At 39.4% G+C, this 26028-nt stretch overlaps 1 protein-coding gene across 2 annotated transcripts; it reads left to right on the plus strand.

The window, feature by feature from the left end:
• The first annotated feature begins 18217 nt into the window (after window positions 1–18217).
• LOC121905740 (endoribonuclease ZC3H12A) lies at window positions 18218–25533 on the plus strand. Of its 2 annotated transcripts, XM_042424230.1 has the most exons (7): window positions 18218–18287; window positions 18403–18546; window positions 19548–19997; window positions 20502–20641; window positions 22892–23126; window positions 23341–23447; window positions 23625–25533. In XM_042424230.1, exons 3-7 carry the CDS (start codon window positions 19624–19626, stop codon window positions 24665–24667), a joined length of 1899 nt encoding a protein of 632 aa, XP_042280164.1. In that variant the 5' UTR covers window positions 18218–18287; window positions 18403–18546; window positions 19548–19623; the 3' UTR covers window positions 24668–25533. The 2 variants fall into 2 exon arrangements, with proteins under 2 accessions (XP_042280164.1, XP_042280165.1); XM_042424231.1 differs by lacking the exons at window positions 18218–18287; window positions 18403–18546 and adding an exon at window positions 18554–18678.
• The last annotated feature ends 495 nt before the right edge of the window (window positions 25534–26028 follow it).

The raw sequence follows: 26028 nt of genomic DNA on the forward strand, positions 1-26028 counted from the left end.
TTGTGGTAGTGGGCCTGGCCACTCAATCTGCAGTGGCAGGCCTCCCAAGGCTAGTCACGGCGTTAATGTGGTGTTCAGTCTCATGCGTGTAGTCTTGCATCGGCAGCCTGTCCCCCAGCAGCCACTGAGCACAGCATGAAGGCAGCCCTTGAGGGACATTACCAGGCCAGCCTCTCAGAGGGGTGATATGTAAGCTGCTTCTCTCTGGAGGCAGGGAGCCTGGTTCTCTGTCTTGCCCAGCTCTTGCATCTCTCTCTGGGGGCTTGGCAGTACCCATGTGGGGGTGGCAGTGATTGATGATGCCCACTCCGTTTAACACACTGTGGAAACCCAGCAGCAGATGGGTATCTACAGATGCATGTTTCGCTGCAAAGCTACACAAACCCAGGTATTGTGGAAGTTAGCATTGCACAGTATGTCAGTGTGCTGTTCTACAAGTGAAGTAGATCATGTTGCCATCTTTCTGCATATAGATCATCTCATTGAACATCCAATATGGCACATGTCAGGAGAATGGTAACTAATGATTCAAACTGTATCACCCTTAAAGGCGTACTCGGCTATGTGAGCTTTTTCACCCATTTTAAATGCATTGAGAATGAAATTTAATGCATGATGAGCAATATGCATGCATGAGTATTCTTATTATGCCGTTATTGGACCATTATCACTCTGTGTTCATGTTATGTCGTGTAATTCCATGTCCAAAGAAATTGCATTTGTGCAGCAGGAAATGGGGGGTTGAAATTTTTTTCATTCTGAAGAAATTTCGACCCCCCATTTCCTCCACCACCAGTTTAATTTGATGTATTAATCTTATCAACTTTACAAGAGTGCAGATGTGAATAACTTAAACATTCCAAAGTTATTTTCATGCAAAGGGGAGAAGAGGGGAGGAGGAAGTTATTTGTCGGTCTGGTGAAGTGGGAGGAAGTTCCATTTAATTGGATTTTGATGTTCCCTGTTGTCATGGCACCCAGATCCCATCCTTACACATGAACTTATGTGCATGTGTGCATCTGTGTGTGCTTCTGTGGGTCTGTGTGTGAGTGTGTGTGAGTGTAAGATAGAAGAGGAGCAAGTAAGAGACAAGGTGGAAGAAACAGAAAGACAGACAGGGAACAAAAAGGGGAAGAATTATCTGACACGGGAAATGAGGTTTTATAAAGAGCGTTTGGCGATGGAGTTAGCGCCAGTGATATTGATCGAGAGAAAAAAATGTGTTTGACCATTTGTCACAACGGGCTCAGGCTACAGCTGGTTAAGTGGCCACATATCCCTCCACCAGTGGCAAGTGAATCACAGCCAAGAGGTTTAGTGCATGTGTAATGAAGGGACACAAAGTCCATCTGCATCTCAGTCTGCTTTGATGCTTTGATGTGGCATGTGCTCTATCTCGATTTATCTCCAAAGGCGACTGTATGAAACCTTAGATTAGCAAGAGACACACATAATTTTTCTGTTGAGTGCAGAAACAAAAATCTTGAGCATATTTTTTTTTAACTCTGATACTTAACTGCTGGAGAAATCATTCTCATTTAGAGTAACAACTTGCAAAAGTAACCATTCATACACTTATGCTGCCCAGAGTGTTTTACCCAACTTCACTGGAAAGATTGGGAGTTCAAATGCCTTGCTCAGGGGCATGTGAGTGGTAGTTCAAGTTCAAGATTATTATCACTGTCGTACACTATGAACTGCATTCCAATGAAATGAAAAGCTTGAGCTCTGGCTAGCTCTCTACAATCTACAAAAAAAGACTTTAAAACATCAAATTAAAGCAACTATAGTTGATTTCTTCAGCCACTTGTGGGAAGCAGAAATATATGTAAACAGCATTGACCTTATGATTATCACCTTATTATTGTGATGAACATGTCAGCAAACAATTGCCTGTTTGCACAAACACAGAGCAACATTAGCACTCATTTGGAGTCATATTTCTTCCAATCTGAATAAAGTCAAATATTCATTGTCAGTCTATCTCTGTTTTGGTCTCCAGTCTTTTGCTGCTTGACTATGCTTGACTATGTTCACCAGTTAGACGGTAACTTTGTGCACTGCTCGATGCAAGGCTGGAGGCATACAGTAGATACATTAGAGGTTTTTTTTTTTTTCAAAAAATGCTGCCTGCTGCTGGAAATGGTATAAAGGATGGTGAGACTGCACCAAAACTGAAGTTCCAGGGTATAAAACCCTAGTGACAAACCCCCTGTAAATATATGAATTGGTGCACTCAAAAAAAAATTATACAATTCAGAGAAAGCGTTGGCCAAAAATATAAACACAGCCATAGCTCTGAACATTTGAACAGTCTGTATAATACTGATAATTTCCCCACCCAGATTCTCCCAGCTAATGCAATGATTCAAATCTATAACTTACATGTTACAAGCTTGCTAGTTTTCTCTTTTTGCTTATCCAGGCTTCATGCCACAGTGCCATTTGGTGAAAAAGAAGTTATACTTGTACAGTAAGTGTATTAAAGGGGACATATGCTTTTTGTGATTTTCTGTCATTTATATACTGTATATGATGTTAGATGTTTATGTTAAACATGGTCAAAGTTCCAAAGGTGAGGTGAGCGTATGTTAAAATGTCGCCTTCAAGTCCAAAGCCAGGGCTTCAGTCTGATTTGAATGCTCTGGTTGCAAAGTTACCTCTACTTCCTCCTCATGATGACATCAGATCGTTCGTGCATGCCCACAGACAGGTGTCTGTTCTGTAGTCTTTGTTGCTAAGGTTGTTCCATGGGTTGTTCACATTGTCCACTCAGATATTCGGATTCTGGCTTGAACATATAAGAGAAGAATATTTCAAGTAAAGATTGATAAAAAGAAGCAAAATCTGACTACTATTGTTTGTTCATGTAACCAATCAGAACAGAGCAGGCTCCACGGGAGGGGGACTTGAAAGGGACAGGAGTTAAAACAGCCTGTTTCAGACAGAGGCTGAACTGAGGTGGCTGCATAAAGGGCCAGTAGAAGATAAATAAGGAGTGTTTTGAACTATAAATCATGAAAAGATATTCCAGTATAGGCCCAGAATAAAGATATAGACTGGAAATATACTTTATGTCATCTTTAACAATAGGCAAGCAGACAATCATTAATTGGATAAAAATAACATAACCCACCAGGCCAGAACAGTGAGCAACAAGTTAATTGAGCTGTAAGCACAAGGTGAAATAAATGGTATCATCACTGGGGAAAAAAATACCATAAGTAACTGATTCACTCTACAAACACTGTGTTGAATTAATTGCTGCTCCCAGTCCACAGAAACAGAGTCATTAGTCTATAAATCCGGCCAGTTGCCAAGGATGTTAAGAGCGACATAAGGCAAGATTAACCATCCATCCTCAGAAGTACCAAACTGAGTCACAGTTGAGTGTGAATGTAAACACTAATATTGACATGAGGAGCTCTTGTAGCTTAACTGTGCACAAGGGAGCTCTAGCCAATCCATTCACACACACAATCACACACAGACAGACACTTCTTTTGAGGACGACATACATATCACAGAGAACAAGTACATCCTACTTTTGAGTGTGATGTGTTTGATTTTGAGAGGTGTTCCCAAAGCACTCCTAAAATAATTTAAGGGACTCATAATTCAGAGAAATTGAAAGAAATAGAAAAATACTGTTGTTTGTATGTTGTAGGCAGGATTATTGTCTCATTCTTCTGAATTCAGCAATGGATGAGGTTGTTGAGGAAACAAATTGAGTCTCAATGTATTAAAAGATAGACTGTGACACTGCTCATAGTGATAGCTTACTGTAAGCTTCATATCATTTTCATATCATATCATATCATTTCTCGTGGTTGGCAGATTTTAAAAATAGATAAGGAAGCACCTCAGTGTTGTGCGCGAGCACTTAGATCCCACGACAGTGCTGACTAGAATCTAGAGCATCCAAATTTAGTAAAACGAAATCCAGGGTTAATCACCCAGGATGCAACACAGACACTCAAACATCTGTTAGAAAATCAAGAGCACGGTGGCTTGCATAGAAAATTCACTCGCTCCTAAAATAAATAGTGGGGAACAGTGAAATTACTTTCTTATTTCTGAGAGGAGAAGAAACATTAAATCATATTTTAACAAAGATAAAAAATAATGTCAAAGGGGGAAAAAAGGGAGGCACAATAGTTTTGTCCACGGGGCTGCCTGCCTTTAAAAAGCAAGGAGTGTTTTATAAAGTCATAACTTATTATTCTACACTGGCTGGCTTCTTATTACTCATTTGCTTCAGAGAAATCAATTAGCGTACATACAAAATCTTAATTGTGTTTGATGCTGAAACAAATCCAGTTTCAAATGTAGGCAGCTGCACACACACAGGTTCAGCTAGGCTATATTAAGCAAGGTTGTGCAAATGTTGAGGATATTAACCCACATCAAATGAAGGCTTACTGCTGGCCAAGTGAGCTTAAGTGGCTCATAAAAATCTCAAATATTTGGACTTCAAATCTATGAACCCTGGACATCAGATATGATGATGGCCTTTTTTGCAAGGCTACAGCTCTGTAGCAACACTGCACTACAAAAAGTTTTGCACTTTCTCTGGAGAGCTGAGACTTTCTATACTGGGGGGGTGGGGGTGGGGGGGGGGGGGGGGGGGGGGGGGGTCAACCTCAGACTCTATTCCTCTATTCTATTTCATTCTATTCAATTCTACTCCAGGCAAACTAGAGCAGTGTTATGAACAGTCACATGAAAGTGCAGTTCTCTAACGAGGAGTTTTCTTGGCTGTTAAATTGTGAATAAAATGTTTTGGCTGGATGCCTGTAAACTCTTGCTAATTGTTGGGGAGGAGGATTACCTTGAAAACAACTCCTCAACTCTCACTTCACATTAGGATTAACCAATAGAGAAGTGAGTAGAGAATGAAACAGACTTCACTCCAAAAAACTTAAGAAAGGATCCTATGGGAAGATCCGTTGCCCATTCATCTTTAATGTATCTCAACTTGTGCTCCGAGGCTCTGAGGACTGACAGCGGAGAACAGACAGAACGAAAGAAGAATGGGAAAGGGAAAGAGAGAATTTGGAAGGAGAAAAGAGAGGACGAGGGGGCAGCTTACTGGGGAATAGGGGTATACTGTGAATGATTGATGAGCAGACAGGGCTGTTGGGTGCGTTTGCCAAGCAATAAAAATAGACTAATCCATCCTTTTCACTCCCTAAGGATCATATCCCATAGCCATCACTGAGCTAGTGGAATTTCTGGAACTTTTTAGTGTGTTCACTGACCAGTTTTCAAGAAGCAAAAAACAGTGGAGGAGTTTAGTGCCAAATGGTATCCAGCCCACTGGAGTCTCTTCATCTCCTCCCTTTTTCAATCTCATTTTTTTCCATTTCTATCATCCTTCCCCTTTGTCCTTGCTGTCTGTCTATGCATCTGTCTTTTTGTCTTTCTATATACCTGTCCACCTGACTGTTGTTTGGTTGATTTGCTTGGATCAATCTGTTCGCCCCAAAATGTCCATGCTCATCTTGTATGTCATTTCCCCCTTGACCACCCACTCTCACCAGTGTAATTTTCCCTCCATACTCACCTTCATTCATGCTGCATCCTGATTACCCTTTTCTCCCTCTTTTTACTGTTTTTCCCACCAGCTGCCAGTTGTTTTTGCTATACACAGAGTGACCCCTGTCGGTGGAGAATATTATAACAGGCAGCAATGGCACATCTTTCTCTTCTCTGGGGGACATCAACCGTGAAATCAGCCTGGCATTGGCTACACTGTGACAGACCCTCTGTCTTGGGGCCATATTTGCACCCTGCTCTCCCTCCTCACTTGGGAAGTAGCACCAGTCAGCAGGTGGGGTTAGTCTCCTTGCTTCATATGTCTCCACAGTGTTTCCTCTTTCTCTTTATAGCTACTGTACAGCTGGCCAAGTCATTAAAAGGCTCTAAATTTTGTAGCTGGCAATCAGTGCCTCCTCCTGCCTTACATACAAATACAAAGTGTATGTAAAAACAGTGTAAAGTGTTTTTTCTTTTGCTCCAGTACATGAAATAATCCTCAGATCTTTTAAGTCAGTTTAAAAGGTAGTAAAATGTGCAATATCACAATGTAAAAATGCTCCTTTGCAAGTAAAAGCCTGCATTAAAAAAAAATTAAAATAGTATCAGAAAGTATTTGTTATGCGCAATGAACCCTTTCAGGGTGTTACACATTCTATATAGCATATTATTGGATTATTATTATTGACCAATAACATGTGAGCAGCATTTTAATGTTAGAGCTGCAAGGTGGAGTTGATTTTAACTATTTTTTATGCTGTTGGGTCATGAAATCGATGCATCATATTCTAATAATCCATCATATGTTTACAGCTCTCAAATAAATGTAGCAAGATAAAAGGTACAATATGTTCCACTGAAATGTAATGGAGTAGAAATGTAGAGTAGCATTAAATTGAAATACTCAAGTAGAGTTCAAGTACCTCAAAGTATTTACAGTAAATGTACTTCCACCATACTGGATGTATGTGCTGATAATAAATGTCAAAATATTAGCTGCCCAAGTTGAAGTGTCTTTACAAGTAAGGACTGGGTAAGCCCCATTTGTCACCTCAGTACATTACTCCATAATTCGGTCACAGATTATTCCCAATACGCATACCTTAGGGGAAAAATTCAATTCATTTTTTTGTCCTTTTATCTAGCAGCAGGTTATATCTTTAAAGGTTTTTTTATGATCTGACAGATATCGTCCTACCCTACCATTTCTACCCAGAATGATAAAACATTTACCCGGGGAGAAACCAATATCTAAATCTTATATTTTCACAGACTGTGCCAGCCACATCCTGTGTAGCAGACTTGTCATACAAAGAAGGCAAAGAGCAGGGCGGAGATTTCACTATTTTGGGTAAAAAGTTGACATCTGAGAGATCACAAAAATATACATAAAAATACCTTTGAGGATGCAACCTGCTGCAGGGTACCTGGTAAAAAATCATGTTTAGAATTTTCTCCTAAGGTTTGTGTTGGGAATGCTATGTGATAAAATCACAGAGTAAGGTAGTGAGGTCACAAATGGGGCTAGGATTGGGTAAACTAAACATAAATTGCATGAATTACTCGGTATATTATGAGTATGCCAGTCTACAAATTCTTTGACTTGCACTAGCATTTCTTCTGGGCTTTTCTGCCCATATCTCCTATTTCATTTGCTCATTCAAAAGTACCTAACTAACAGAAATAACAAATTATGCAGTTCATTCCATTACAACCATTGACTTTAGCTTCAAGTAGAACACAAATAATTGATTAAAGTTGTAGTAGTGATAAAGTCAACCTATGTTCATCCATAGGTTGTGGACCCTGATTTTTCTCCAAACAAATTTAAACAGATTACTTTGATTTAAATGCTGTAACAAGTGATCCATTCTGTGATACAGTAGCTTTCTGTGAAATAAAGTTAATATAATTGTATTTATGTGCTGTTGCTGTTGGAAGTCAAAACAGGGGGAAGTGAATCATGTTAAATTTGCTAAAACGTTTAAGTTGTGACACAGCCAGCAGAGATTTCCTTTGAAATGTGGAGTGCAGTGTGCCTGGCTGTCTACAGTAAGTGAAGTGTAATTGGGTTTCAGTGTAGAAAAACATCCTGAGTTTGACTTAAGGTTTAATTTGCTCAGGAGCGAAAAGAATGAATAAGACACATGCAGATGGGAATGTCAATATGAACTATGCTTTGGCTTTGCTTTTATCACTTACCGAAAACATCATGACATTGCTGATTTTTTCAAGAGTTTTCAATTCAAGGAGTGAAATGGATGTATGCTTGAAACACGTGATGAGAATTTGTGGAAGCCACAGAATTTTTTTGGTGAAACTGTGAGCAGTAATAAGGAGTGAATACTATTTCTCACTATTACTACTATTTCTCAGCTAATTAAAAACACTACAGACCATGAACCGAATGGCTTTCAGTTGGCAGGTAATACCTGATTTCTCAGCAGCCAATCACACTCTATTCAGATGACATATTTGGTCACCAAATGAGACTGGCCCCTCTCACACTCTCAATTACCTCCAATGATTTATTTCGAATTTCATTTGATAAGACTGACCCTTTGCTCCAGCCACAGAGAGGACTGAGTTATAAACGTCAGCCATGATATTTTGATTTAGGGAGATCCAAGTGATTAAAAGTTAATTGTTGAAATGTGTCAAGGTGGCTTGTTTAATTATGGCGAATGAGGCATTCATTTGGGCTCGACTTAAAATAGTACAGCGGGCTAAGTAACACTGCAAGGCTCGCCTCTGTGGATGCAGAGCTGCTTTATTTACTTTGCAGAAGTCACAGCGATGACCCCTGGGGAAGATAATTAAGGTGGAATCAACATTTCATGCTGTACGTGATGAGCATATCAAGACAATTATGCTCTTCAGAAAACAGAAGGGAAGCTTGAAGCAGGAGAAAATGCTGATAACCAGTGTTACGTAGGTTTAAATTGTGAGGTATAACAGACAGTTTTGAGTATTCAGATGCGGCTTATCCCCAGGCTGCTGCTTACACAGGATAATTAGGTCCAGTGTAGTAGCTGGAGGAGGTAGCTGGTGGAGTGGGAGTGCACAGATTCAATCACCCTGTATTTTTTATCGTATTGTTAAGAACTTGAGCTATTCCCCAGTCTTGTCACAGGGGAACTAACAGAATGCTCTACCCATCTTCTTAGTTTGTCAGGCACATATTCATTGCCATTGATTTATGTGTCAGGTCATAGTCCTCCATTGGCATTAATGTATTCCATCATTTCCACTATATTCAAGAAAAGGAGAAAGCATGAAGAGCTTTCTTGCCTCCTGCAAAGTTTGAACTGGGTCATGGTGAAGGCCCCGCAGGCCATTTCTCTTTGCATAAGTGTTCCTTTCATGCAATGCCAGTTACACGGCAGATACTCAAGAAAAGTTCAGTTTCATGTAAACTAGTGCCCCTCTTGTCTGCATATGAATAGAAAAAGAGCACATTCGACTGTTAGTCAACAAAGATGCACAGTGTCATTGAAGCACGAGATACAGATACAGGCTCAGCCAATATCATCCAATTGCAGAGATGCTGGGCCAGTTAACAGACCTGCAGTTCTGACACTTCCATCACTTGCTGGCAACGAGTGGTACAACTGCATTTTTTTTCTCCATACAGTAGCTATTGTGTGTGTATTGTGATGTTTTATATTTTACATTTTGAACATAAAAAATGCAAAAAGATTTGTTAATTGTAACGTTTTCTGCTGAATACTGGGAAGAGTTCAAACAGATTTGCAGCATTACATCATTTCCCATTTTGCTCACTTTGACACATTTAGCTAATCAAGCCAAACGCCATACTTGCAATCCATGCATTAGCATGCAAGAACCCTGTAGGGCTCATAGATTTATATATCATTTGCAAGCAACAGTCATTTGAAACGTGACGCTACCACCATTTTTAGTTAAATGTTGAAGAAGGGAGGAAGGAGAGGGTCCTTTTTTTTAAGAAAAGAAATTGAAATTAGCTTTAAAGTTCTGTCTTTTGAGTTAAATATCTGCACTATAAAAGTGACTGTTGAAATATGTTTATTGGTACAATAGTTAGCTCTAGACAGGTGACCATTTCTCCTGACAACTAGCACTTAAGCTCACTTATCTGAGCCTTGAATGCTTAGAGTTTAATACTCAGTTCATAGTTATTAAGGAATGGCAATAAATTATAAATCACATCATAAAAATAAACCCAATCATAAAATTACTATTTTGCATGTTTCACTAGCATTAAAACACAAACACACACACACATGCACACACTCAATAATTGCAAAACTAATTTATGGCAGCCATGGGGGAAATATGAATTATTTTATGTGTGCTGTACTCATTTCACGCCTGATGGACTCTCACCTTTAACCGGGAGATGCATGTCTTTCAATGCAGTTTCAGGCACGGGTATTCTAATAAAAGAATAATGAAAGCATTCTCCCTTTTTAATTGGACATTGTTAGAATGACATATCAATCATGCTGCAGAGATGCCCTTTCCATGTATACTGTAATTGAAACGTTACTTATTTCCCCCACAGTACTGCTTTACAGGAGACTGAGACTGCTTATGTCTTGCAGATCTGCAACCGCCTGCATGGCTGCTTACTGTTGACTCTGCTTTACTGAGCATCATATCATCTTATTAGTTCATGTCATATGTTTTCTAGCAAAAAATCCTGATCTTCATGTGATGTACGCCCTCTCTGTCTCATGAATCATAAGTGCTTCCGCGTGCAATTCCTTTTGTTTTCTCATTACTGATATTAGCAATACTAATTCTGGTTGTGATTCATCCACCTTCATAGTATTTGTTTTATGCAATTTTACATCCCAAAAGCTCTGAATTCCATTAGCATTCTTGCAATTATCCAGAAATTCCATTAAAGTTCTTGGCAATGAAACGACAAGAAATTATTCCACTATTAAGCCCCAAAGCTAAAAACAACATAATGTGCACAGTATTGTATGGTAATAATTTTCATTAGAGAAAAAAATAGTGAATTACTACCTGTGTTTAACCACTCGAAATTCCATTTCAGGTATTCATGGCATGAGGCTGACAAGCGAACTGAAGCTGAGCAAATAAAAACTGGCAGGCACTGGATGAATGGCTGCATGTTTGGGTCATGATAAGGAAGAATTACATTTTTACACATCACTGAGGAGAGGAAAACAAAGCCTGGTGTGGGGTTAAAAGCTCTATAAACTGTTGGAAAGCAACCAAGCAAAAAGAAAAAAAAAAAAAAGTAGCATCATTCTCTCTTAGTGGCTTGAGCCTTTTCCTCAGTGGAAGATGTAAGTGATTTAGAGCTCATCAAAATGACACAGTACAGCCCCCCAAAGCACACATAGTAAAAAGCATGATAGTGGTCCGCAGGGTGGGTAAGGTACTGTATCAATCTTTAGGGGGCGTTCCTAATGGAGCTATTACAGAATCCGTTGTCATATCCAAAGAACTTCATTAATCATGACAAGAGGGACAATGCTTCTTCATTTAACAGTACAGCTTCCACATTTTCTACATTGTATATGATCAAATACAACACTTCAAGCTCTCTTATAGATTCTTATCCACCTATCCATCTCTCCATCCACGAATTCAGACTCATATCCCTCCTTGAACTGCTCAATGTCAAACTCTCCTTCACACATTTATATTTTATGCATCTCTGGGAATCACACTGGGAATTTACAAGCAAATCATATCGAAGTAGTGCCAAAAATCTATACTTCCTCAGACAATGTGGCAGCAGTCAGACCAACTGGTTCTTATACGGTAGTCGAGTAGGTTACATTTTGTATAGCACATTTGTAGCCCAAAGCACTTCTCAGTACAAGATTAAAAACAACATTATGGTACTGCAAGGATTGTTCTCCATCACTGAAAGAGTCAGAAAACATTCAGACTTTGCTGAATGGTTCAAATTAATGACAAACATTGCTTCTTTTGAATCTCTTGCAAGTACTAATAATTACCAAAGGAAGTTCTATGAAATGTGGTTAATTTTGTAATTTTTTATAAAGAAAGAAACAGAATAGGAAGTAAATATTCTTACTATTTTTATTATGATAATGTGCTGCCCCACATTTGTATTTATGCCGTTTTTTATTTGACCTTTGCCTGTTCTCCAGTGATTTACTGTAAGATTTTGACTTGCATTGCATCAGGTTCTACTGAAAGTGTTAATAAAAAACATAAACAGGAAATGAAAATAAACAATAATGATAAATAAAATATGTCATGACAATACCACAAAACATATGGAATGAAAATAAAATTTTAGTTTCTGTTACTCAAAAGGTCTATTGGTTTCTTTTAGTGCTGCAACAATTTAATTGACAGAAGATTAACCGCCAACTATTTTGACAATCATTAATGTCAAATTATTTGGTCTCATCTTCTCCAATGTGATGCAATGTCATCCAAGGTGGTTCACTTCATTGCAAATTGAATGTCTTCGGTTCTTGGACTGTTGGAATGATGTTTTATTGACCAATCAATCAAACAAATAATTGGCAGATTAAATGATGATGAAAATAATTCTTAGTTACAGCCCCGCTGTACTTTACGTGAGTCACTGGTCAAAGATACAAAGGCCAGAACGACATGCAGATTTAGTTCAGCCAAAGAGGACAAAGCAGGAAAACACGGCCTACTGTACATTATCTCAGCCAGTTGGCAACTTGGCTCCTGAGAGTCCACTCCCACTGGGTGTGAATCAGAAATCTAACAGCTAATGGCAACAGTCGCCCCATGGTACACTACTGACAGCAAACTAATGCCCACAAATACAGAGTGGAGCACAAGAGCTGTCAACACCCCACCATGACCCTGTAGGTATAAACTGGCAAAAAAAAAGAAAGAAAATTCAACCCCCAGTTGAATTGATGGCTGTTATTTCTTTTTCAAGCACCTCTTAAACACACTTGAACCTTTTACCACAAAGGTGGATTTTTCTCTTCAGTGTTTCTCTCAGGATAATCAAAATGTTAAGTCATATTTATCACAGGTCAGGGAAAGAATATATTATTATGAGGTCTGTAAATGTATTTGAGGCTATTACCATTCAAATGTGGGTCTGCAGGAGTATATAAAATGTGAAATGTATATACATAGATACATATGGAAATACTACTGGAGGTTGAACACCATTCTGTCAAGATATATTCCATTATTAGGTGTTTTGATTATGGTGGAGAGCGCTGTCGAAAATGCTGGTCAAAAATCTCCCATAAGTGTTTCATTGTATTGAGACCCGGTGACTGTGAAGACCAAGGCAGATTATTCTCATCTCTCATCTCTCGCTGTTCTCGTTTTCATCATTTGATATTCATCAAATCATTCAAGTGACCCCTCGCTCCCAGTATGAAAATATCTTTTGTTTTGTTTCGCTACTCATTTTTCATGTAATTTGTCACCCACCTATCTTCTTGAGAAGTCTGGACTACAACGTTTAAATCTTTGTATTTAAATATTGAAATCTTGAATCCTTCTGTGTGTACAGAACCTCTAAATGTATCAAACTTTGTAGTTCACGTAGACACAACACTGTGCCTGTGTTTTCCATCTTTGACCACTAGAGGGCAGGCCACACTAATAGGTTTTGTTAGTACTGACGCAAAGAAATTGTAATCTAATTTATTAATGGTTTTCCTTTAATAACATCATTATTTGGTGATATAAATGACGGAGTGTTTTATTTGATCAAATTCTGAATAGTGTTGATTCCACTCTTTAATACATTCAGAAAAATCCAACCAACAATTGTGAATTTTATACCACAAGAGAAGAAATTAGAAGTGATTAGAATCTATTAAAGCATTATTGAACTACCAGCCAAGCTACAAAGACTTACACCCAAACCCTGCAGACTGCAATGAGAGGAGAAATCTCTGAACAACTGCACTCACAGAGAAGACCAGTATCTCCGGCGTTCAGCACCTCAACCAAGCCCAATCAAGTTTGTCTTATCAGTATACAGGTTAAACACCACCACTGAGCACCGTCAGCAAAGAACAGGGGCCCCGAGGGGGAAAGACATCAAAGTAATCATCTACTGAATGCAAGGACAGAGAATAGCTGTCACACAATAAAACTGTTACCTTTTTTATTCGGTAGAAAGGAAATTTCTTTCTATTAACCTTCCTTCAAACACTTTTAACATGCCATAAACCATAATTTACTACCATGATAAACCAATAACAGTGACACAAGATTATTTTTTCATGCTTAGCCCCTACAGGCTGTAACTTACTTGATTGATAAAGACTGCTACAAGTTGAAAAACTTTTGGAAAAAAAACTGGTAGCTAACAGTGAGAAACAGCAGCACTTTCAAGACAATACTCAGAGCAAACAGGCATCAGCTTAATCTATCTCGAGCAGCACACTGGCACACATGGCAGAATGCGAGACCGTTATGATTTTCAATTTTGATGCAGTTATTTTTCAGCATTGCTCCACCGCAGTACAGATATTGTGTGACTGAATCACCACAATGTGAGCGAAGCACTTCAGCAGAAACTCCAGGTTCTTTCCCCGAGATCCCAGCAGAGGTGCATTAATCATCACAGTCTCCCCTCCTAAGTGAAGACAGAGCAACAGCTGGGGGAGAGGAGCTCGGCTTTAAACAGTACAGACTGCAGGAGGTTCAGCCATCACTTCTTGTTGTGCATTCTGACATCAATAGTAATGAATACCTTGGAGCGTTGCCTGACTGCCTGAGCATGAATTGCTATCACACATGAGGCCAGGCATTGGAAGGGGTTTTGTTTGTGTGTTGTTGTGTGTGATAGTGACCACGTCCGTGGGTCTGTTTGCAACCATGTGTACTTGTAATGCACGTCCTCATGCACTGCTGTGAGTGTGTGCCATGGTTGGAGCAGATATGAGTAATATGCAGAATAACAGGTAGGCCTAAATGACAGGAACAATTAATCAGGACATTGTTGGTGCTCTTGGATGAGGCCAGGGCTCCATGCTGAGGTTGCACCTGCAAAGGCTGGTATCCAGTGCACCTACATGTGATGATCTTTAAATGATCTGTGGCTGGCTGGACCACATTTATTTCAAGTAAAGAAGTGAGTGTCTGCATGCTTTTTGGACAGTTAAAGGCTCAGTTCACCCAAATTCTAAAAATACACTTTCTCCAAACAAAAAACACCAAAAAAAAAAAAACCTCATTTTTTTAACACTTGATGGCACCAGCAACAAGCTATAAACAGTGACATGTTATCAGATTTTAAGTTGATAAGGCAAAGTTGCTAGCAAGCATTTGCTTATTTACACATACTGCAGACATGGAGCAACATTAGCACTCATTTAGGGTTCTTGCCACCTAATAAATAGAAGTCCAATTTAACTCTCCTTTTAGCTCTGTTTAGGTTGTGAAACAAGTCTCACTTAATTAACAATGTTTTGGACCGTCATTAACAGAAAAAAGTACAAGTGATTCATGTTTGCTTCACAGTCACAGTTTATAATCCAATTATAATCAATTTATAATCTAATCAACACACCTGTCTGTAAACCAGTGCAAGAATTTTGTAGTGAGCTCTATTTTGGTCTCCACCAACTCCTGAGGGAAAAAAAGGTTCTCTAACTGCTAAATGCTCTACTGTGTTTCCCCAGCTTGTCACTAACTTTGTCTGTCTGCCATGTGGTGGTGGGCAGGTAGCCTACTGTGGGTTTTTGGTGAACCAAAACAAAATAAAGTTGGAGGCCCTAAAACCAAAACAATAAGTTAAAAATGCTAAAAACCTCTGTAGAGGTAAGGGGAAGTGCAGAGTTGGATTACAATTGTCTGTAGGTTTGTCACTATGCAACCTGCTTCAGATTACACATAGTCATTTGATTTATTATTGAAATAAAATATAAAATATTGCTTATAGCAGTTCTGAACATATCTCATGAAGTCTCTTGTGTATGTATGTACAGTCAAACAAATCTGAAGCACGCCCTGTTAATTAATTGCTGACCAGTAAAAGGTTAACAAACTACTCCTATTAAGAAAAACCAAAACAAATTAGTGTACATGATGTCTACTTAAACACAAAATGTCCAGTGTATATCTCAGAGGGTGGATGTCCATGACCAGCAGGCTGAAATAGCTGCTACATTGCAATTCTCTGCTCACATCCTGTTCAGGCAATTCAGTTGTCACTAATCAAAGCAAATCTAATTAAACACAGACTCAAAACCTGGACCCTCTCCATTCTACTGCTCTTTTGTACTATCTTCTATCAGTGCTACCCACCTAGCCAGCTCTAATGTCTTACCTCCTCTACACTCACACACAATGCCAGGAGGTCTTTGCTTGCTGATCTGTGTAGGACAGGCAGTGGGGTGTCTGAAGTAATAAATGAACAAGATGAATGTGCGGGATATGTTCATTTGAGAGCTCTTGTCACTGAGGGTTTGTCGTCCGGCTGCACAAAGGGTGGAGCCGTCCTGCCTGATTTACTTTAGATTCAAACCGTGGCTAAATTGGAAATCGTGAATCACTCTGACACCATTGGCGCAAGATGGATTACTCCAGTTAAAGGCTGCCTTTTCTTTACTTTGGTTCTTTTTAAAGAAATCATACAAAAATTAATTTTTCTGACAGACGGCTGACCCGGGCAGTCAATGAAAGGAATAGCAAAAGGAAGCTAGCACTGAGGCACTACAAAGCTGGTTTTATCAGCACCGCACTATCCCAACCACATCCAAAAGCTCTCAGCAGCACAATGAGCCTGGTTGAATGTTTGATCAACTGTCTCAGGTTTAACAAGCCTTGCCAAACTGCACCTGCCTGGAGGAAAAAGATATGCCTTTGAGCAGGGCAATGCCTCCCTCAAGATGTTAAGGAAATAAGCGTTTGATGTTCACAATACCCAATCTGCACTAATCTCATCCAATCGTGGGCACTTGGATTCTCAGCAAGATACGAGATTTGCATTACTGAACAAAAGCTTTCTGGATGGCAATAACGCCTTCCAAAGTAATCTAGCCATAAATTACAAAACAATACACTCAACCACAGCCTCCTATAGGCTAAATGGAGCTGTTACAGATTAAATTCAATAAAATACTATATAAATGTCCTTCATGCCAAGTGTAATACAACTGATATTTTTTCATAATGCACTTGGAATCTCTCCCACATATAAAGTCACGGAGAACTCACGTGTACCAGAGTGTGAATCTATGTGTGTGCGCTTCTGTGTGTGTGTGTGTGTGTGTGTGTGTGTGTGTGTGTGTGCTTGTGTGTGTGCATTTGTAAACAACCCTTTGTGTTCAGGGTTAATGGCACGGTCAAGCTGGGATCACACTGTGTGGAGCTGTTTAATGGCATACACAGAGTTGAGTTCCGGAGAGTGGAGAAAGTAATCAGGGCCAGTTGCCAAGCAGTTGCCTCCTCTGAGGGCCCACACCACTGGTCCCAGGTGTCTGCAAGGCCTGATATTACTGCAGGGCAATGAGCTGCAGCCAGCAACGATGAGCTGGTGGCGAACACACACACACACACACACACACACACACACACACACACACAGACACTACACAGGACTTCACAGCTTAACCGGCATCCTATTCAAGTTATAATCGTCTCCAGACCAACATCTTCCATAATCTTCCCGATGAGAGTTCATTCAGTAGGATAAAATGAAGCAAGGATGACATCTAGTGGCCAAATTATAGCACAAACAGACTTGGGCTGCTGTAAACATTAGTTGCAATGTGTGCAATAAATAGCCCACATATTTACTGGGGAAAAAAACAGTATGTACAGCATGATCTTGCACAAACTAACCCAGTTTTACAGGTTAATGTAGAATATTAGAACCAGTTTTATTTTAGATTTACTAATTCACATTAAGAATGTTATCTAATCAAGAGGATTTTATTTTTTATGTACACTGAGTACAATTGTATCTTCAAAAAGGTCAAGTTGTTGCTGTAATGTTGTACAGACTATAAAGCTCCCTGAGGCAAATTTGTGATCTATGATATTGGGCTATGCAAATAAAAATTGACTTGACCTGACTTGTCTATGACTAAATGGTGGTTTATTCTTCACTATTATTATATAATTTTTTATACAATTTTATATCTGTATGTCAAAAATCAGACTACATAGAAAAATAAATGTGGGTAAAATGGGAGCATTTTACTCCAAACCACTAGAGGGCGTCTTGTTCCAGAAAAATCTATCAGTATTATCATAATATAATAGTATTTTGCTCCAAACTAATGAATGATTCCTCACATAAATCTCCTCATTGGATTACCGAAATATTTTTACCTTTGTCAAAATATGCACAACCTTAAAAACAACAACAACAACAACAACAACGAATAAAAAACAGATTGCTTTAAAATCTGTTGTGTAAAAATCCAGAACAGAAATTAGTCAGAGGGACAAATCACAGCTTGTAGCACAGACTCTGCACTGTATGTGAGCAACACATAGACATCAGCTTTACTGGTATTTGTTGGGCACATGCTGAGTTGTGGGTGGGCGTCTTTCAATAAGGAGCATTTTTCTACTATCTTAGTTTATTATAACATGATTGTATTACACTTTTCTATCACTTTATTTTCATTTAAATAATCTAACCTGTTATGTAATTTCCCTATAAAGCACTTGGGGCACTTGAGGTCAACATTTCTGACCCTAAATGTTTCATTGCTTTTATTGCCATTGTAAATTCTGTAAATCTCCTCAAGGGACAACAAGAACAATAAAGAATAGGGAAGGTTTGTTTTTTTAACTCGTGTACTACATGTGACTGACAGCCAGAGGAAAAGGAACACCTTATCTTATCTCGCATATATGCAAATTTTTCATGGCTCTGCATGCCTCCGAAGGAAGAGAGAAGAAGGGAAGCAATCATTTGTCAAGAGGGAGGCGCTACGAAATCCTAACTGTGCCAAAGTTACTGTACTTCGAAACCTTGAGAGGACTTAAGTGGCTGCTGACATATGGAACAAGAGTAGAAAGAGGCGCTCAGTGAAGGTAAGTTAGCCTCTGTGGCGAGATTTGTTGACGAGAAATGGGCTGTAACCTAACCTGCCTACCGGTTTGCGGTGGAAACTTATACTCGTCACCTGTACCAGGTAGCAGTAAACATTTGGTGTGTTTTCCGAGGTAAATTAACGCTTATCATACGTTTATAAAATCAAAGGCAGTCTAATGTACATATGTTACGCAATTTGTGCGTAAAGCAGCGCATTGGGTCTTCCTGTAATGTTAAAGTCTCTTTATTTCACTAACCGAGGCTGTATGAAAAGCTGAGTTGGCGATCAGACTACTGTATATTTGGAAGACAGGCCATTAACAGCCTAAAACTGTGGGGTGGGCGAGTCAGTTCCATTTAATTTTGACTCCTGATTATCGTTTGACAGACCAGCATCGCGCATTTCCAGTAGTTCCGTAAAATGAAAGTAAACTTATTGGATGCTTACTTAAAGCTTTATCAGGTACATCAAATAATATAATATACATAATAACATGGAAAATGGTAACTGACAATTCTGACAAGAGCATGTTAAGAAGGAAAGGGAAGTGTAGGTAAATATAATGTATGAAAGAGCTTAAAATAAAATATACTTAACTATGTGGTATGTATTGTATGACAATCCTTTAACCCCTTGACAAGCAGTGGGTGGAATAGTGGTTACAAAGTCATGCTGTGCAACAGAACAGTGAAACTCTTACAACTAACTGTTAAATGCAGAGTTTCTTGGTTGAATACTGTGAAAATGTGTAAAAAGTACACAAAAGACATCTTGAGTATTTCTATATTTGAACAAAAACATCTTGGATTTGAATATTTAGCTTCAACGATCAGTTGGAACATGTCAGGCCTTAATAAACAGTGTATGATTCAGTGTGAGTGTGGACTCAGTACTTAACTGAAGCTCTTAAAGAGGACAATAAAAGAGAAAAGTGGATGTCCAGAGATGTAATTATGTCAAATAGACATGTATTCCTAATTAAATATAATTTTCCTTCAGTCACTCCATGAATATAATCCAGAGGCAGATGTAATACATCTTCTATGCTGCTGAAAAAAGGCCCAGATACTAAAGGATGGATCAGGTACTCTCCAGCCAGAGCTCAACTTCAGACCAGCTGGAACCAGACACTGAGGAGTTCCAGCGAGAAGTGGACTTCTTCAGGAAGCTGGGTTACACCACCGCAGAGGTGAAGGCTGCTCTGAGGAAGCTGGGCCTGAGCACAGACACCAACTCTGTGCTCGGAGAGCTGGTTAGGAGCAGGACCAGCACGGCACCCTGCATATCCAATACTGAGAATGATGAGAAGAGGGCAGGCCGAAAAGACTCTCTGCTGCCTCCAAGTTGGGCCCAAGGACCTTTGAGAATCACACCACAACTTAGGGACAGGAAGAAGACAGAGACAGAATTGAGGCCTGTTGTTATTGATGGTAGCAATGTTGCCATGAGGTAAGCACCAATGACAAATCCTGATAACAATTTTTTACTTTCTTTCATGGGATCGTGGACTTGTATAATTAAATCATAATCATTTTCATTTTCACATCCAGAGACATAACAATAAAGGCTTGTGTTATCTAACAAGGGACAGCAAACACCTGTAAAATAACATGTTTCAAGCTAACATCCCTCATTGCAATGAAACATACATTTAGCCTACATTGACGTGTGACTTGATTTTTCTGACGGGCGTTCACCGCCCTGCCTGTGCATGTTTTTGTAAAGGCCACTGCTACAACATGCAAATTCTCGGCACACACCTCAAAAATCTCCGCCTCTCAAGTTCAACACCTGAAGCACACACAAAGTAATAGCTAGAGGGAGGGTTCACACAGGGAGATAAATCAAAGACACATGATGTTTACATAGATCAACTGTTTTTTTTTCCCTCCTTCCCTGTCAGTTATTTATTGCCATTTGTACTCATGTTCCCTCACCTGTCTCTTTTTTTAGTCATGGCAACAAGGAAGTGTTCTCATGCCGAGGTATCCAGCTGGCCGTGAATTTCTTCATGGACAAAGGTCATAAGACCATTACTGTGTTTGTTCCCACTTGGCGCAAGGAGCAGCCCAGACCTGATGCCCCCATAACAGGTGAGCATACAAGAAATGTACAATCAAGCAGATGAGGCAGAGAAGCCAAACAGTGGCATTGGTTAAGATAAAATTGAAATAAACAACAAAACAACACTGCTCTGGACATGGTAGTAGCATTGATAGTTGGAAAAAAAGTAATGTCTTTATACTATCCTAGCCTTCAGGCAATCCCTTAATTACATGAATAGAAATACCAGCATTGGGGAGCTGTATGCCAGCATAGCTAACATGACATCAATCATTTTTGGTTCAGCTTAAATTAAATACGCTTCTCACAGACAAAAGGTTTTGATGTGCATGATGCTCACGTTGATTTCCGCATTGCTTTGTTTTGGATTTTTCACTACTTGGTAGAAATACTTAGAAATGTTTTTGCTTCTGAGTAAAAGTTTGCTATCTGATTTTAGCATCCATAACTGTTGCACTTAGTTCGATAGTTTGGGGAAATCCACTTGTTTGCTTTCTGGCGGAGAGTTAGATAAGAAGATCAATACCACTCTCATATGTGTCTGTTAAATATAAGGCGACTTCCACCAGCTGGTTACCTTAGCTCAGCACAAAGGCTGGAAACGGGGAAGTAGCTAGTCTGGCCCTTTCTTGTCCAATGCAGCCTGTAATGTATCTCATTTATTTAATCCATAAAAAAACAGAGTGTAAAAAATGCCAATGCACTGTTTCCAGGTGAGTTTTCTTCTTTCTCTATTTCTTGGCTAGGAGCAGTATTTCCCGGAGCCTCCACTGTTTGCTTGGCAACTGGTTCCGGCCAAGTAATAGTTCAGCACACAACCTAACTATCATTTTTACACTTTGTATGGATTAAACAAATAAGATATAATATGTACTAGTGAGCTTTAGAGGTGGTGGTTATGTTACCATTGAGCAAAGCCTATTAAACTTCTCATCTAACTCTCCCCCAGAAGGCAAATAAGCACATTTGCCAAAATGTTGAACTATTCCTTTAGTTACTCATTTGATTGCTTCACCCCCTAAAGTTAAATTCAGTCAATGAGCTTCCCTTTTACCGAGAAATGTGAATATGACCACCGCTGAAATCTCTTTCAACACTGTAGCTGTATGCATATTCCTGTATCTGTGATTCATAACCACAGAAACCATGAGATAAAGTTTCAGTTTTGTCAGAGGCCAAACTGCTGAACTTTTGCCAAAGTTATGGGGCAACACATTTTAGATTATGAAATAGAGGTTTATCCAAGCGGCTACGAAGTCATGTTTCCTTTATGAGGTCAGTATGACATCAAGTGTGGACATATGAGATAAAATTAGTGCAGTGTCTAGTGCAATAAAGAACAGCTGGGTCAGTAACATTTTTTGGGTGTTCTTACACAATCCAGAGGCTGCACACCAATACAGAAGCTGCCCTTTATTCAGTCTCAATGCAGCCATGTTGTCAAACTGGTCATGCTTACGTAACGTCTGATAATTCCAATAACAACTATATAATGAAGGTAGGACCTGATCATCATCTGTGGCTCTCATGATTTAGTAACTGCAGCCTGGGTGGAGTAATCCAAAGGTTCTATTTTCAATCTGTGAACAAGGAAATAAAAATTAGCCCGCAGTCAATCCTGGGAAAGCCCCATCAGGAAGTACAGCTGTTTTTTTTTTCTATCACACCGAGTTTACTTGCAGAGTTTCGTCAACTGTTGACAATCATCCAAGAGGTTAAGTGACGACAGTCACCCTGAATAACATAAACGGATAGTATGAAAAGAGCTGTAAGTGTTTGAGTGTATTATCTGTAAGTCGATAGTTGAGCCATATACATGTCTGACTTTCATGTAACCTGGCCTCTTGTTCATTTACACAGGTTTCATGCTTCATTTCATTTTACTTCTAATCTGTGTGAAAAACACTCTGCGCGTACTGTGTGTGTGTTCTGCTTTCATTCATTCTTTTTGAGTACTATCAGTATCATGTACATAGATAGGATGTTTGTACAGGTTATGTAATACCTTCTTTGACATATTTTGTTTTCTTTGATTGATTGCCAGGGCTTTGTAAAATGCTTACTGCATTTTTTCATAATATTTGTGGGTTTTGTAACTTGAACATGCAGTTGTGGATGATGACTATTGCATGTATACAATTTTTAATCTGACATACAACAGTTAAATACATTGAAAACATTTTAAATACAATGTAAGAGGGTAATAAAAACACCTCCACTACACTATCTTTCCATTATCTCTTCACAGCAGTCTGACTCATGATTGTTTACACTTTCAGATCAACACATCCTAACTGAGCTTGAAAAACGGAAAATAGTGGTCTTCACTCCATCGCGCCGTGTTGGGGGGAAGCGAGTGGTTTGCTATGATGACCGTTTTATCGTCAAGTTGGCATACGAGTCAGATGGTGTGATTGTATCAAACGACACATACCGTGACCTGCAAGGAGAAAGACCTGAGTGGAAGAAATGCATCGAGGAAAGGCTCCTCATGTACTCCTTTGTGAATGACAAGTAAGCAATTAGCCTGTTTCTCTGCTTGAGCCTGTGTGGTTTCACATTTTCCTTCTGTGAATGCCGTTTAATTTGGTTCCAGAGGGCATATTGCTGTAGTGTCTATAGAGTGTAATCAGGGAAGCATAATTGTGCAGCAGCCAGCTAATTTGTCACACAAAAAATGACAGTGTCAACCATGAGTAATTTCTTTTTTTCTTTTTTATTTGACCAGGTTTATGCCCCCAGATGATCCTCTGGGACGCCACGGCCCCAGTCTTGACAACTTCCTTAGGAAAAAGCCTCTACCTACAGAGCAAAAGAGACAGCTCTGTCCATATGGTAAGATATGATTAGCACAGAGCTCAGGAAGAGGATCCCTTCTACTATATATTTTTATACTGCAGATGCACAGCCATACTTTTCACATTTTCAGAGGTTTTTGACATGGAAGGAATGCAGTTCTCAAATGAGATGATCTATAATTTTTTTGTGTTTTTCCATTTTTGCTTTCCACAGACAAAAAGTGCACTTACGGCATCAAATGCAAGTTCTACCATCCAGAGCGGGTAAACCAGTCCTACCTGTCCTTAGCTGATGAATTAAGAGAGAAAGCCCAGATTTCTACTACAAAAGATGAAAGAAATTCCAGATTATCACCCAGACAGCTTCAGTCTGATTCTGGGCCTGTTCGTAACACCTGTTCCTATCCTCAAGAATCTAACATAGAGCACATAAAAGACCAGCAAATTTCTTCACATCCCAGTCAGGTTAGTGAAAATAAACTGCTGTACTGTGATGACCCTAGAAACAGTCCAAATCATATACCATGTTCTGCAACAGGAGGCCAGTGTGAGAAAGAGTGGCCCCCGCTGCACTCAATGCCCAATCATTACTATGCCAACCTCTCTCACGAATACTTGGATTCTGGCCTTGGCTCTTATGAGAGCCAGTACTCTGATGTTTCGCATTGCCTCAGCAACTCCCACATGCTCAGGCACCACCAGCAAAGTGCCCTCGCTGGACCCAAACATGCCTCGGTGCATTTAGAAAAAAATAACACCAGCCAGTCCTGCAGGTGCTGCTCCCATGTAGTGCCCTCAAAAGCTCACCAGCAAGATCGTAGAAACCTGGACTACAACGGTCAACTCAAATATGACGCCTACCCTCCTCACATGCTCCCACATGGTGTACCACACCAACACAGTCTTCCCACCAATCTCCAGTATAGCGGAGCCCCTCATCATCAGCAAAATTACTGGTCTGATCCCTTTCAGGAGCTGCACCATGCCAGGACATGTAGTCTCCCCACTTCGGTCCATTCCTCACACCCCAACAACTCTCGCTGTTCCTATAAGGGCCAGCAGTACCATTCCTGGGGCCAGCCACAGCCACCTCCAGTGGCATTTGACCCACAAAGGTTGGAACTCCGTAAGAACCTGCAAGCCATCTTCAACCCACATCAGGTGGATACAGTTATGGAAATGTTCCCACATCTGATGGATGCTGAGAAACTGGCTGCAGAGATCCTCAACCTGAAGGTTCAGAGAGGGATATTCTGATGATTTATCCTCTATAGTCAAATTTCACATGATATTGCTGTTGACCTCGTTTATATGTCAAGCACTCTAGCAGCAAACAGACAATGTATTGAGAAGTTTCTATAGTGTCTATAGTTGAGTGATTTGAAAGTTAATTGCAAAGATGTTTAGTTTTGTGTAATGTGCTATTATGGAGGTGCAATTTGCCTTCCTTTTGATGAACAGTTTAGTTAATCTGTTCAAAATTAAATGTATTTGTATGACATTGTAGTCAAATGTAACCCTGTCTTCCATATTTTGGATGAAAAGTGCCTCTAGACCAATAATACTGTAGCTATGATTGAGTTTCTAGAGATTTGACTGTTGATGCATATTGTGTCTCTATCTATTTTAATCTCCAAAAATACATTCTCATGCAATAAGCGATAAAGTATTACTTTTTCTTTTACATTCACTGTAGTTCTCCAGAACAGCCCATTGTTTGAGTTCATCTCAGCTAGGTGAAAAAACAGTATATATTTCAATACACTGACGCTACCCAGTGCATTCAGTTAATGTAATCAAGCAGAGGATCTTGACCTTCACTTAAGATTTACAGTAAATTCTGATCTAACAAGGAAACTGACTTTGACACCAGCAAAGAGAATATGCTGGTGTGTCATCACCCTTTTCCCATAAATCAGCATCAGTTTCATGAAACATTCTGACCAAGTGTTGCTGTAACACAACATGTGTATTTGGGTTACTCTGTGATTGAAAATGCAGTAAAAAAATGTCAATAAAAATATGGAATTTAGTTCTCATGAACATGCAGATTTACATTCTCTAACAAACTGCTTTGTAAAGGTACAAGATAAAATTTTATTGTAAGCATGTCACTGGAAATAAAAAAAAATGTAAATAAAATCCTCTAGAATGTATCCTACTTTACACATTGATCTGTTTACTGCAACCATTTTCCACAAAAATCGAGGAGTGCCCGAGGGTTTTAAAAACAAAGAAATGTTCTACTCTGCAGTTCATGTTGCAGGCTCAAACAAACCAGAAACTCATTTTGTTTTTCTAATGTGTGAGGGAAAAGGTCAACCCATGTGTGTGTGTGTCTCTGTGTGTATGTGTGTATGTGTGTATGTGTGTGTGTGTGTGTGTGTGTGTGTGTGTGTGTATAGTATGTAAGTGCAAGTGTGTCTGCATGCTTAAGTGACTGATGTCAGTTGAACAAGCTATTCTGGAGTGACTGTTGGATGACAGCCTAATTTTCCAAAATGATGTTTTAACTGATCCGTGAATATTTTTGTCAGAGAATTTTTGTACTTTGATGGAAAAGAAAACAACATAGCTTCCTTCTACAACCCACTTCTTCCTCAATTCTGGACTGAGCT

Source organism: Thunnus maccoyii, chromosome 10 (genome assembly GCF_910596095.1).
Source record: "Thunnus maccoyii chromosome 10, fThuMac1.1, whole genome shotgun sequence".
NCBI lineage: Eukaryota > Metazoa > Chordata > Actinopteri > Scombriformes > Scombridae > Thunnus > Thunnus maccoyii.